This window comes from Podarcis vaucheri, assembly GCF_965113315.1.
Source record: "Podarcis vaucheri genome assembly, chromosome: 2".
NCBI classification, from domain to species: Eukaryota; Metazoa; Chordata; class Lepidosauria; order Squamata; family Lacertidae; genus Podarcis; species Podarcis vaucheri.
The window spans coordinates 74,934,918-74,950,219 of record NC_138760.1 but is presented as its reverse complement, the minus strand read 5'-3'; the positions used below and the strand labels follow the sequence as shown (position 1 = coordinate 74,950,219).

At 42.3% G+C, this 15,302-nt stretch overlaps 1 protein-coding gene across 2 annotated transcripts in view; it reads right to left on the bottom strand.

The window, feature by feature from the left end:
* Positions 1-328: 328 nt before the first annotated feature.
* DAG1 (dystroglycan 1) overlaps positions 329-15,302 on the bottom strand; it is a 63,883-nt gene continuing 48,909 nt past the window's right edge. For both annotated transcript variants that reach the window (XM_082213113.1, XM_082213114.1), the window contains exon 3: positions 329-5,352. In XM_082213113.1, the coding sequence (XP_082069239.1) occupies positions 2,965-5,352 (2,388 nt within the window). In that variant the 3' untranslated portion in view covers positions 329-2,964. The remainder of the gene's footprint in view (positions 5,353-15,302) is intronic.

The window sequence follows — 15,302 nt, the reverse complement described above, 5'->3', positions numbered from 1 at the left end:
TTCACTCTGACCTTTTTCTTTTTTTAAAAAATGGAGAAATAAATCTTTCTTTCATCACCGGGGAGGATTTAAGCAGATATCACTGTGCTTTGTTTCTCACATCTCCTAAACTGTAAAATCTTTAAGCCAGTAATGAGTATACAGTCTTGAATTATGCTAAGCGGAATGGAGCTCACTTACCGCACTCAACAGAGCACCCTCGAGATCAATGGGACTCTTCTCCTGCACTTTCTACAGCTTCTTTTCCAGTCTGAGCTTTCTATGTTATGGGAATATTGTGTGCTGGGAACCCAGAGGGGTCTAACGGAAGAGCACACTAGCCTCTGCGTTTGTAGTAAAGTACACTGGTTTATTTACTTGATATGTTTCTTTACAGAATGCAGAAAACACATTTTTAAAATAATTATATAAGGACATAAAAACACATCAGTGGTTGGTGAACACTTTTAATACAAGATTTTCTCCCACCATTACAGTGTCTAGTGGCATAAATAAACAGCACTGGTGCTTAGGGGGAAGGCGGCTGATGAGAATGCCATTGTTATTATTCTGTTCACTGCCCCTTCGCCTCCAGTTTCTATGGTGACAGGTAGGCCCAGGCCTGAAACCGTTTGCGCTTGCGCATGACCATTATAAAGTGGCATCAGTTGCTAGGGACAACGGCACTGTTTGGAAGGCCCTTCTAACTTGCAGCATTTGGGCTTAGGAGGCTGTGTGTGTGTTGATGACTTGGAGACATCTGAAATGCAGGCCTGCCAGTATAGATTTTGGCACTGTGCTGCCATGGTCGCTAGCTTGTGGGGGGAGGCATTCTTACAAACGTATTTCTAGTGTCTGTTCAAAAGCAGTCTGCCCTAAGTGGTGCCACTTAATCCCTTTCCCTTCAACCAGCTCTCCTGTGTGTGGAGCGGAATCCATCGCTTCTTCTCATCTGAGACACACACCAACTTTCAAGCACTGAAGGGATAGAGGAGAGGTGTGTGGTTGTTTTTTTAAGGGGGAAAAAAACTTTGTAGGGCAAATCTATACCTGTCAAACTAGACAAAGGCTAAACCTGAAGCATTCTTTACAGTCACCCTCACTTCAACACAAACCCCTCCAGCCCACCTCAGGGGGCAGAAGCAGTGTGCAGAACTATATGGGGCCATAGTCAAATTAACAATTGTTTTAATAGACAAAATCCTATTCAAGTAGTCAAAAAAAGGCTTGATGGGAAATGCCACCCTAGCAAGTTCAGAGGTGAAGGCCATTTTAGCCATTCATCCACTAGTGTGTTAACTGGCCATGTCAGCACACCATCATACTTTGCAAAACAGTCAATATGGCTTAAAAGTGTCTGCTTTGTGTGCAAAGTCAGCCAGAGGCTGCCCAGCCCCCAGCCAGGGGATGGACTAATTATTGCAAAGGGCTTTTCCTCCCTCTAATGTACCAAAAATAGTCTCAAATGGACAAGAAAAATTAATAACTCATGCTTAAAATCATTTTGTTGAAAGGGGGGGGGGAGAAAGGCATGGGGGTGACCTTGACAGTCACTCCAACTTCCCAGGAGAGACATGTGGAAGTTCATTTTTTTAAAAAGGCAAGAAACCTAGACATGGCTCTAATATTTAAAAACAATGACTATGAGAGACCAAAAAGAAAGGGGAAAAAACCCAAAATGAGCAAAGCAGTCAGTCCCGTTGAATTGATACTAAGAAGCTAAGCTCATACAAACTGCTGGCAGCATTACCATTTTTAATCACTTTTTTTAATAAAACAATTTGAGGCTGTATCAAAAATTTAGTAAAAAATTAGAGCTGAGAGTTCACTGATTTTCGCTATGAACTATTTCTGGCGCGCACGTGTTTTTTATTTTATTTTGCCAACCGCCAGACAGCTACTATTGCGTCTGTGTGTGTGCAGAGGACAGCAGTGAGTGATCGGGGGGGAAGAGGGACTGTTCCAATACTGTGGTCCAGGAGGAGTCTTGATGTGAGGAAACTGCATTACACTACATAAAAATATTGCATGTTCACCAAAATATCTCAAGAGTGTTTCGAAAGCCAAAGGATGCCTTCCAGATGAAAAATCTCAGCACAGCACCATGACCCTTGCAGCCTGCAGCTACCACTGTTGGGGCCCCAGTTTCCGAAAGGCAGCAAATGCTGCTACATAGCTAGTTTCAACCCTCTCTCTCGCTTCTTTTTTCTTTTTGGTAATTGCAAAGAGCTCTCCAAACTCCATCCCTTTTTCAGAAACCTACGGCTATCGGCCTGGCATCGGTCCAGCAATGGCAGGCTGGAGCAACAAGAGCTTGCAAAAAGGACCCCAGCTGATGACTGAACTGTATAATGTGTGAAAAAATAGGATTCCTTTGATTAAAAAAGATGGTCCCTCAGCCTGACTGGCATTGGAAACACCCCTGGAGCTTATTTGTAGTAAAGCATTTCCCCTCCCCCTCCCCATTCTATACATACAAGTTTAGGTAACAGCAATTAAATGTAAAAACTTAACATTGACCTCAGAAAGTCCTCCGGTTTTAATTTTTTAGGCTACGTTTCATGTTATGCCCTGTAGCTAGACACACGTGAAATAGAAAAAACAGTACAGTTAGTTTTAAAGGCAAACAGCAGAGACCCAGCGTGCCACCCCTAGCGCTGCCTGCATGTCCAGCCATTCTCCCTTTGCACAAGATGCTTCGAGACGCCTGCTGTCAGAAATACTTTTTGAGCCAAGTAGATTCCCCCCCCTCTATGAATAAACAAAACAAAAGCTGTTAGGCAAAAATAAAATCAGTGTCCCGAAAATTCCACAAGCACTGTGGTGTAGCAAACGCATTCGGAGAGAGGGCCTGCCGGGACCGGGCTACGTTTGAGCTTATGTATGTTGGTTTCCTAATTGGTAACGGATTCGCAGGCCACCGACCCCTACAGACAACACTGGTGTGGAACTATAGGCCCCATCTCCGCAAGCGCCTCTTGTTCATTAAGGGGGGACGTAGGGAGGTGGAGACCTGTAGGGGGTCATGTTCTTCGGACGGGAGCCTTTGCCCTCCATGGGTGCTGTGAAGGGAGGGGGTGGCTGGTAGGGCGGTGCGTTGGGGTCTTCGTCTCGCAGTGGCGTGTACTCTCCTATGGTGTCTTGGTTGAGCGGGGTGGTTTCTGGCATATTCTGATTTGGGTACTCTGGGGGCGGGAGAGGGGCTTTCTCCTCCTGTAGAATCAGCGGCATGCTGGAGGAAGGGGGAGGCTTGGAGTCATCCAGCTCATCGGCAAAGATGATGGGCACTCCCTTCTTGATAAAGGTGGCTTGGTCTTCTATGGTGAGCTTGCCTTTTCTCTTCTTGCGATAGCAAATCATAGCGATGATCCCAGCAATCAGCAGGATTGCTGCCACCACCACAGCGGGGATGACCGTGTGGAGGTACACATCGTCTTCGCTGGTCTTTTCTGGATCCCGCGGAAGCACAACTGTAGGTGGTGCCGTTGTAGGAAGTCCTTCTCTATAGAAAGGAATAAACTGAATGCGTCCGCAGCTACCAGCACCAATAACGGAAATGTTCTTAGCCGGGAACTCTGGCGCTAAGGCATTCTTGAAAGCGTGGCTTGGCTTGCCAGAATTATCAGCAATTTTTCTGCTCATGGTGCGAATCATCTCTTTGGGGCATGGATCCAAAGGCAGAGTATTGTTTGTCCACTCAACTATAATGGAGCCGTTGACAATGTTTTCTATGGTAATAGTGCTACTGTTTCGGTCTCCGAGGGCAAAAGCCAACTTCTTCACCAACAAAATTTTCTTATGAATGTCATTGACAACTGTAGTATAGTCTCCCTCTAATGCGGCTTTAAATTTAACGGGAGGCACCTCGTCGGCTCCAAGACCATGGACAAATATTTCAAATGCATCCACTGTTGAAAGGCCCCCTTTGTCTGTGGCATGCATGAAAAATTCATGCCTGCCTGAGTGTGTGCGATTGGGTAGTCCATACATTAGCTGACTAGTGCTATTGAACTGCACCCACGAGTTTTCTTCCAATGGCTTCTCATTTTCTAGTTTCATGGTCAACTGCAGTTTATCAGTGGTGGTATCTTCCTTGTCATAGAAAGTGTCTGAAGGTATCTTGAGTTCAAAGTACGTGCCCACCCACGCATCAACCCTGTCAATGTGGTTTTTCAGTTCTGGCGGATCATTGGGCACACGGGGAGTTCCAACTGTAGTGGTGCGTATGCGAGTTGGTGGCGAAACTCTTTCTGGTGGAATGAAAGGCGATTTAGTAGTCCCGGGAGTCTTTGGAGGTCGAGGAATTTTGGTGGGTCTGGGAGTTCTTCGTGTCGTGCTCGTATCGGTGGTTGATGGTGTGGACGGTTTTGGCGTGGTTCTTTTTGGTTTCTTTGTTGTGGGCGGTGTAACTGCTGCAGTAGGTTCAACTTGCCCAGTCATTGTTGGCCGGATCTGGACAGGGGTAGTAGAAACTGCTTCTATCATTCTGGTTGGCTGAATTGGTCCAAGGGTTGGTGTCTGAACAATGGCACCTCTTGTTCTAATAGTAACTGTGGGTTTCCTAGGCAATGGAACAGGCTCTCTTACTGGAGGAGCTGTTGTTTCAGTGGGAGGTGCAATGGCTGGGGAAGTGGGTGTGGGAACAATTCTAATTGGCGGTTCTTGGAGGGCTGTTGTCGGAGGCCCAACAGCAGTCACAGGGGTTGGTGTGGCATTAATCTGCCGCCTTATTCTCTTTGGAAGATTAGGCTTCTTGTTTGCAATGTGCCAGCCAACCACGGGGTAGCCAAGATGAGCAGACATTGTACCTTCCTTAGCTGGAGATTCAACATTGCTTATGTTTGGGACACTATTCTGGCTCAAAGAACAGCCTAGTTTCCAAGAGAGTAAGGCTCCATTTTCCACCACTTTCTTTGCGTTCCCTGGGCCAGCCATGAAGGCGGACATGTCAAAGAGTCTATTATTTACAACGGGAACTAATTTCATGTTATAAAGTTCCACTTCTGAGAAGGTTTTCATTCGGTTTAAAAGTTCAATCCTCTGCTTTGGTGTCATTTTTGTTAAGTCAGCATCCAAAATTACAGTCAAAATAGTGACTGGTTCCTCTGCGCTACACACAAACGGTGCTACTTCATTCACATCTTGTGAAGCCACCCGTACCGACTGAGGTTCATTATGATCTTCTGGGTGAACCTCAATGGAAAAGACATTGGTGGTTTGGGGCACGTAGCTTCCATTAGATACCAGATGCATTGAATTCACTGAGATATAATGAATGCCTTTATCTGTATCAAGCGGAAGACCTTCCAAGGTGCTACTCTCTGGTTCCCAATGCAACCAAGAAGGCAAAGTTTCTTTCCCAGCTTCGGTAATCTATGAAAGAGAAAGAAAGAAACAGTCACAGGTAGTTACAACATTCGTTAGAAATAATAGTAGTAGTAGTAGTAGTAATAATAATAATAATTTTTATTTATACCCCCCCCCTCCCCAGCCAGGCCCGGGCTCAGTATAAGTATAACAGTAAACTCTGGTCTTTAAAGTTTGTGCAACAGGCGTTTAAGAACCCCTCCAGCAAGTACACATGGAATGTAAATCTTGAGAAGTAGCTCAACTTGACAGGTCAAAGAAATTGAAAACAACCAATTAATAAATTAAAACAGGATTGAAAACAGACAGTCACTTGGTTGCCTAGGGCAGGTGACTAGGTAGAGAAACTTTTGTTAAAGGTAATGTTGTTGGCTCTTTTTGCTTTTTGCCTCACTTATATATATATAAGAATATATATATATTCTCAAAGGAGCCCAGGGTGGTAAAACAAACGATAAAACCATAAAAACATCTTCAAAACAATTTCAAGACAGATGCAGATGGGTAAAAAATTTAACTGAAAAGGCTTGTTGAAAGGGGATGGTCAACTAGGTACCAAAAGGTTTTTCCTAATAAAAAGAAAACACATAATTGAAACTCTTCAACTATCAAATTTAAAATGATCAAAGTGGTACTTAAGTCGTGCACTCAGTGTGTCTAGTGTGTTCCAATGTAGACAGAGGACCCTGATTTTTCACTGCTTCCTTACAGCATGCCTAGCCATTTGCATCAGGGCAACATGAGCAAACACAAAGTTCTACCAGAAAAGTGGAAAGATACGTACTGTGCCAAAAGGCCACCAGGAGCCAGAAAGAACAAACAAGAGTCCCCTTTTAAGGTTCCTGCTGGTGGTTCTGTTAGACCAACTTTATTGCTTCAAATATACATAATTGAAACACTCTAGAAAAAGTTTTTCAGAAACTTAAGGACACCAGTTAAGGATTCAAGTGTACTAAGGTCTCCTGAGACATTTGTATTCAGGAACAGAACACTTGATTATATACTTTCTCATAAGTAACTCTGTTGCATGACATGCGGCAGCGCTTAGCTCTCAGAGTCCAATTACATATATGAATGTATACTCAAAATCCTCTGGCCTACTTTAGGAAGTGGAAACTTAATGTACGAAAAAAAGCAAAAAAGCATTCCCATATGTCAAAAAGGATCTTATTAGAGGTCACTGCACCTAGTTCCTCCTCTTTGATTCCTGTTCCTTATTTCTTCCATTTCCCCTCAATTATATAGCTTTCGGTTATAACTCTGTATTTCATGATGGTGTGGCTAGGAAGGTAGGAAGGAAAAGAGGCATGGATGAAACCTGTATACTTTTGTTGGTTTCATGGGTAGCCATGGGACCCAAAATATCAGTTAGCAGACTGTATGTTTACTGGGATCCTGCTTTTTCTATAGCCATTTGTTATCAGAGTAACTATCTGATAGCATGTCAAGCTGAGTTTTCCTTCTTCAGGATAGATGGGAAAGCTACATAAAATCTATTTCTGTGCGAATTCCTGTATGCTTTGAAACCAAGAGAGTCCCAGCAACCATCCTGCCCAGCAGGAGAAGGCACCATTTTGGTTCCATTTCAGGCAGCAAAACATTTTATGACTGCTCTATCTGTGATCTTTACAGTGCATGGTGCTCCTTCAGAATTAAACTAATATTTTAAAATAAGTAGTAATGTTGATTTGGTGTCTAGAAACTGTATCCAACAGTTGAAACAGAACAGGGTCATCTTGTTTTATTGAGGTTTGGGGGTTTTTTGCATTCCAATGTATTTTTTTATTGTTTTATTGGGGTTTTGTTTTTTGCATTACAAGGTATTCTGGGTCATGAGTAGAATCTGGCTAGGTATAGTTCCAAATGACTTTGATGCAGTCTAGTGCACAGCTGTGATTAAGCTTTCAGAGTAAAGGACATTTTTATTTCTCTAAAGGTCTGTAGAATTCATATACTTCATTATTTGCCAAAACTCAAATTTATACTCTGCTGCCATACAGCCAAAATGGATCCATTGCATATGTACTGTACCTCCCTCCTCTTAAAAAAAAAAGGAAGCAAAAGGGGAAACATAATAGGTGAACAGAAAAAAATAGGCGAACAAAAAAAAAAAATACTACTTCCATAACAGATAGATATCCCAATCCCAACTTGTTTCAGACTGTACAGTCATTTTCCAGGGAAATATTCATTGTAAAGAATAGTAACTCAGTTGTATCTGCCTTAAGATGGTTCTCATTTAACTAATGTGATACATGCAGACTGAGCCTAAATTATGAAAATACTCTCTCATTCTGGCAAATTGCAAGTATTGTTTAGCCCTCAGAACAGCTAAAGTTGAGGAAACAATTACATTTCAATATCAACAACATTATACAACACACAAACACATTTTACAAAAGGAACAATTAAATACTTTTTTTGGAGAAAAATTGCACGAATCACTACAATAGATAATGGTTTAGATTTAATTTAGATAGCTGATTGCGACCAGCAGTTTTGATTTTATTTTTGGTAAGTGGTGTGTTAACAAGGTAAGGTAAGAAAGAAAGAAAGAATACCACAGATAGGTGAATGGAAAAGTTTGTTTTCTCAGAAAACTTACAGTGCAATCCTTTATGTGTCTACCCAGAAGAAAGCCATTTTCATTTTACTCTATAAACGCAGCCTGCAGCCTGAGTGTAACACTTTTGTCCCACTGACATCAATGGGAAAATTAAGCAAATGCTAAAATTCATGAGTTAAAAAATGTTTACTTCTGGCCAGATCATTCCCCGTTTTTCTACAAATACTGCCAACCACCTGGAGGTGCAAACATCTCAGTAAGCAAAATGCTATATATGCTAGCTCCTTCTGTCTTGGGTCCTTGATATTAACAGCTTTCTCTTGAGTAGTTAAAAGTGTTTGTGAACATTCTGTGATATCACAGAAAGGCAGCCCCGCTGAGAACATCTTCAGTCAGGGGATAGTATCTGCTAAGTGCTGAATATACTGCTCCCTTTTGAGGATTAATGTTTTTTTAAAAAAATCCATTTTAAGAAATGCCTTTAAAATTATTATTGTTATTATTATTAACAATAATAACCATGGACTATTACCATGGATTTTTAAGTATGCCCAATTCTAGAAATGTTTCAACCATGTGCCTTCCTCTTTTGTTCACTGCAGTCACTGGGTCACTAAATCAGTTCAACAAAGCAAGGAATGCAGAACAGAACTGCCCAAATTTTGCCACCTTAACATTCTTCAGCAAGAGTAAACTCCAGCTTGGCAGGATGACAGCCGAGACCAGCTGTCAGACAGTGTGAGCCACACCTTAAATTTAAGCCTCTTACCTTGTCAAGGTACCATATGTGGAACTGCTTATAGAATATTTCACAATTCCTTACTGCGACTTTAAACCTTACTGAGGTGATGCTTGTATTCAATTCTGTCAAAATCACATTGCCAACTGAAGAGACACAGTACTGGACAGATTTTAAATGGCTATCGTTTTAGAAACTAGGTGGAAGCATGAGAGGACACGAATTTGATATGCCTGACTCACAAGCAGACATGTAGTTAAGTCTCGAGGTGATACTGCATAGAAAGATTTTATACTTGGCATCTTTACAGCACTTTGAATATTTCAATAATATATGTGAAGCTTCTTAAGTTTTTACAGTGGGTACCAAAGGTAAGCCAGTATTGCTACTATCCACACTACTGTATTTTCTGTAATTATAAGTTCTTAAAACGTTTTACTGTTCTATTTTAAATTGTACCCTGCCCTGGGACCTTAGGGTAAAGGGCATGTGGTGGTGGTGGTGGTCAACAGCAGTGATCTGAGTGAGGCCAACTAGTGAATTGCCGAGGCAAAGTCTTCCCAGTGCATAGCTTACATCCTTAGATCTGAAACTCTCCATTGCCGCTGGAGCTCTACTCTGCCTTTTATCCGTGACAGGCTTCGGGAAACAGAAGCAAGAAAGCCAATGAAAGCTGGCAGAGTGCCCTGTGGGCACTAAAGCTGAATACTAGGAGAATGAATCCCCCATGGTTTCCAAGTATTAACATTATCACTTGAGGGGTGCAAATGATTTTTTTGGTGGGGAAGCACTTTGGTACTAACCCAGCCCAATACAATAGTTAAGAACAAGAAAGGAACTATGATTTGCAGGTATCTAGTGTTACCTGTGAACTGGATCAAAGACAGATACACACCTTCGATTTCTAATTGAATAATAAAGCCAGTAAATAAATAAATAAATAAATGACAACAAAAACAACAACATACTATTTCTGCTTCAGCTGATTAGTACTATTTTCAAGAAGTATTCAAATCTGAGGGACAAAGATGAGTAATATTTCCCGCATGATGCTAAACAGGAATGAAGCAACAGTATGTTGCTTCCCTCGTAAAACTAAAGCAGCTTTGCAGAACTTCCTCACGCTAGAGTTCAGGAAATAAAGTTAACTCTAGCTTCTTTAAGTGCATTTCATACTATGTAGTATAGTATCACGGCCTCTAACTTCAAAAAGGAGACATGCAGCCCAAAATTCTAACACCAGACCTTTATGACAACCACAAAGTACGTTTCCCTGCAGCATCCACACAAGCATGATATATAATATGTATAACTCTGGACAGAATCTGAAACAAGCCAACCACTACCAGTGCAGTTTATGTAACTGAGCTCCAAAAGGCAAATGCAAGTAAAAAGAATACCAAGTATGGATTATGCACCAGACACTGTTTATGTATGGGACTGGTGCCCTTTTCAATAGGGCTTTCATTGCTCATCCTTCCCCAAGAGTAGCAGATCACTGACAATTTATGCCTATTTAAATATATACAGATTTCAATTTCTTTTCTTTATTCCTTCCCCGATAATCAAAGAAGATGGGAGACAAAGCCAATTCTCAGAAAGTGAAAAGTGCAAGATAACTTTCTAGCACCATAATTTTGCCAAAGTGTAAACCAGGGTTAGTTGTTCCATAATATCTTGCCAATGCTGCAGCTGTGAACTTAAGAAAACCCCTGCAGGATCAGACCAGCCGCCCATCTACTTGTCACTCTGTGCTTCAGGTGCATCTGTGTGTCAAGGGACTATTATTTTGTTAATGCCGATTTCCACAAACTAACAAATCCCATATACAGTAATTGCATCCTCCCACATAGTAAACTTTGCAAGCAGTCAGACTATGGCTTTGACAGCCACAATATTTTTTACTAAGATTTCACATACAAATATAAACCCAAGAAACACTTTTCTAGTCATACCGCATATATTGGCCAGAATATGTAGTGGAATCTAGAAGAAATTCCATGGTTAAAGCCTCACTTCGGTGTGTACAGCCAAGTGGCTACATTAATTCCTAAAAAGTGCATGGCTGTGTTTGTGGTATTGCCTCCCCATGCTATCTTAGCAGAATAGAAAGATATTCAAGCCTAAGATGACTACAGATGGATAGATGAAAGAAGGCAGAAAGGGAAAAGAAGCTAAAAGGCAGAGAGTCAGGTCACTAAAACCTAGGCAGATTGCATGATTCTCAGATTATCATATCAAGACTCCTATACAGCTGGCTACTTTTAAGAAAGAACTTTTACCGCTAATTTTGTTTTTCTGAAAACTTATAGCTCTGAACACAAACTAATAAGGGTTTGTTTTTGAAGGATACAGTCCTCTCAAAACAAGAAAGGAGAGGCTTTGAAAAGCGTGTTATTTGCATATTTGAAAGCTATTGAAGAACTACCGTATTTTTTGCCCTATAGGACGCACTTTTCCCCCTCCAAAAATGAAGGGGAAATGTGTGTGCGTCCTATGGGGTGAATGCAGGCTTTCGCTGAAGCCTGGGGAGCGAGAGGGGTCGGTGCGCACTGACCCCTCTCGCTCTCCAGGCTTCGCACACCTCTCCGCAAGCAGTAGGAACCCAGCGCTGGGCTCTCGCCACTTGCGGAGAGTTGCCTGCATGCTGAAGCCTGCGCGCGCTGAGCTCAGCACGTCCAGGCTTCGCGCACCTCTCCGCAAGCAGCATCTTGCAGAGAGCTGCCTGTTCTGGGGGCTGGGGTCGGGGGAAGCTCGGGCTTCCCCCGCCCCAGCCCCGCGCCTGGGGGGGAAAAATAATTCCCCCCCTTTATTCCCCCCCAAAAAACTAGGTGCACCTTATGGGACGGTGCATCCTATAAGGCGAAAAATACGGTAACTGAAAAATTGCAATGTTCACCATGCAAGAGAATCAGGTTAGTCGGTTACACCAGAAAAAGCCAAGCATTTTTGTCTCTCTCAGTCACCATTCTGCTTTCATCCATTCAGTTGTCTAGTGAAGTCACCAAACTTACATCTTCCTCCTCAAGACATTGTTTCTGCCACACACTGAAATGACATGCAGACAAACTTTCAACTGTTAACAAGCATATTGCCCCCCTGCTTTTGATTGCATAAAAAGCCCTAGATACAGTAAGCAACAAGACTTAGGGAATCTATTATACCAGCTTTGGAACAGCAGCATTGGCTACAGGCCCTATCCAAGCACAATTCAAAGTAGACATCCCCAGAGACCATGCTCTCGAGCATGAGCTATCCAGAAATGCCTCAGCGACCCGACTCCATGTTCCCTGCCAAGTGAAGTAAGGGAAGTGGTAACCTGAGACACTCAAACGTTGTTACGGAGCTCCCTTCCAAGAGAGGTTTGCTTGGTGCTCCCTTTTTATTTTTGGCACCAAGTGCATACTTTAAGAAGGTCTGGGCAAGGGACATTGTAAGAAACCTTTCATATATTTTGTTCTGATTTACTGATTTTACTGCTCAAGTGACTGCTATTTTTATTGATCTAGGTTTGTATTGGTTTCATGTAAGCTACATGTAAGGGATGCGGGTGGCGCTGTGGTCTAAACCACTGAGCCTCTTGGGCTTGCCAATCAGAAGGCTGGCAGTTCAAATCCGCACAACGGGGTGAGCTCCTGTTGCTCTGTCCCAGCTTGTGCCTACCTAGCAGTTTGAAAGCATGCCAGTGCAAGTAGATAAATAGGTACCGCTGTGGCAGGAAGGTAAATGGCGTTTCCGTGCACTCTGGCTTCCATCATGGTGTTCCGTTGTGCCAGAAGCGGTTTTAGTCATGCTGGTTACATGACCCAGAAAGCTGTCTGTGGACAAACGCCCGCTCTCTCAGCCTGAAAGCGAGATAAGCGCTGCAACCCCATAGTCGCCTTTGACTGGACTTAACCATCCAGGGGTCCTTTACCTTTTACCTTTTTACCATGTAAGTTACTCTAGGAGTAAAACAAACAAACAATAGGAGGGACATATTAGTTCTTCCTTTAAGTATTATTTCTTCCACGCCATTAAGACGGCATGAAGAGAGGGTAGGGATGTGCATGCTGAGCCTGCTCATCTATGCTCTCCCCCCAATCCATGCAATGGGGAGCTTGTCTGCATAGGGGAAACCTACTGAACATATGCTGGCTCTATTCGTGATTCGGAACCCTGCACTCACACCCACTCTCTCTATGAGACCTTAAATAGAGGAAATAGTGGGCTACTTGCTATTGTAAAGGGTAAGCCCCTAGAACGGTACAATGTAACCCAAATAAATGAAATCAATTACTGAATGCAAGCATCTTAGTTCATAAAAGTGATCAATTTTCTTGGGAAAGGGTTGAATAGATGTGTGTATTGAAAACTCACACTCCCTCTCCCCCACAGCTTTGCTGCTGCTGGAGTTTGACTTCTGGCAGGTGCTTATTCCTAGATCTTAACAACTGAAGCCACCACAAAGCAGAACATGGAAGCAGTTGCAGGGAGGGTCTGATACAGAAGAGCGGCTATGTGAAGCCAGAAGCGGGAATGTCAGTGTGCAGATGCAGCAGTAAGTGTTTAAGGTGTTTGGACTCAAATATATCCCCAAAGTAACTTTTTTGGTTATCACATATTAATGCTATCCTGTATTTCAAACCCTCAAGCAATTCAGTTTGAGAAGCAGTTATGTTCAGCGCTGCCTGCCCACTATCATCAGCACGTCTGTGAACTCTGCCATTTGATGCAAGACAGAAATATCTCCTTGGATGCTAAGAAAAAGCCTGCTTTTGTTTCCAATTATTACAAACAAGCATATCTCAAGCAGCTTTCATGGAAGATGATCATGTTCCTATGACTCATGGCAAAAAAGTAATTTGTACTCCAAATGGAACAACAGTGATTTAGAACAATTTAGATTTCTAAAATTGCCATCAAGCTATTTATGAGGTAATGCCTAGTGTCAACAAATGCTTGAAAGTAGATTAATACCCTAATCACAGACCACCTTCACCCCTGCCATCTATAAAACTCAACGCCAACTTCTTGCTTCTGGAATGGATTTGATCTTGTCAGTTTTTGGGATCCACAGCACATCTGTTACTTCCTTTCAATGCACTGCCCAATTTACTAATTTGTACTCCATCTCTGGGGCTTATATTCATGCTGAAATCCATTATTTACAAGCCCCACACCCAGTATCCTGGATACTACTGCTATAATTTAATGTTTCCCCTCAGAATAATTTTTTAATTCCTGAAGATTTTCAGAAGATTTTTGTTTGTCTCGACTGCAGATGCCTCACCCTGACTGGATTTAACTGAAAAACGGATGTAGTGAGGTGGCCAAGTTTGCTGATGATACTCAATTGTTCAGTCATTAAAAGAAAAGGACCTCTCCAAACTGAGTGAATGGGCAGTAAAATGGAAAACGTACTGAAAGCCTGCTTAAGTATGTTTTATAATTTCCAGGAAATGTTTGGGTTTTGATGTTGATTGACCTATAGATCACGGGTAGGCAAACTAAGGCCTGGGGGCCGGATCTGTCCTAATCACCTTCTAGATCCGCCCACGGACAGTCCGGGAATCAGCATGTTTTTACATGCGTAGAATGTGCGCTTTTATTTGAAATGCATCTCTGGGTTATTTGTGGGGCATAGGAATTTGTTCATATTCCCCCCCCCCCAAAAAAAAATATATAGTCCGGCCCACCACATGGTCTGAGAGACGGTAGACCGGCCCACAGCTGAAAAAGGTTGCTGACCCCTGCTCTAAGCAAAGGGTCAAGCTTACGTCTCCTCCTTCTCCCAAACAATGGAGGCAACTGAAACAGGCAATGTTCAGTTGAAAATTTGACCGTCTGAACAAGCTTGAATGCTGAAGCCATGTTGGTTTTGACTTCTCAGCATAACAAGGAATAGTCAGTGAATGAAAAGCAGACTGCAACTCATGAAGATTGCTTCAATTCTAAATTTAGGAGCAAAAGAACTCCCTTGCTGGGTAAGATCAAAAGTCTACATGGCCCAGCACTCTTTCTAACACTGGCTAACCAAATGCTCAGGATACTCACTCCAAGGGCATGATGCAATTAACCATCCACCATTGGTCCAAGCATCTGGCAATCAGATAAACTACTTTTGAATATGGAAGCTCTAATATTGATTGGGAGATCTATTCTCCATGTGTTTATATGTTCCCTTTTTAAAATAAAAACAAACCTAAACCAGTAGCCATGATTACATTTTGTAGCGATTAATTCATTATTATACTTTGAATTAGAATTCCCCTGCATCTGTTCAAGACCTAAATGCAACATACTTCAAGCCATCTGGGACCTATTAGTCACAGCTGTATTTTATTGATCATGAATTTTAAGAGAGTCAGATTCAAAGTTCAGAAATTTAAGAAGAAAAGATGCACTATGGTTGTTATCCTGGAAAAAATAAGGACAAAAGCTGCATAAAACCAAATGCTGACCTCGAGAAAGCTATTTTTGATATGCAGTGAACATTCTGCAGTATGCCTTCTTCTGGGACCACCCAGGAACACCAGTCAAGCATCTGAACCTCTAGACATCCAATGTAACCACTAGAGGGAACTACGAGGCTCACTCAAGAATACTAAGTAGTACTAACAACTAGGTGTGTTACGATAAAATGAAAAAAATGTAAGGAACATGCCTGGT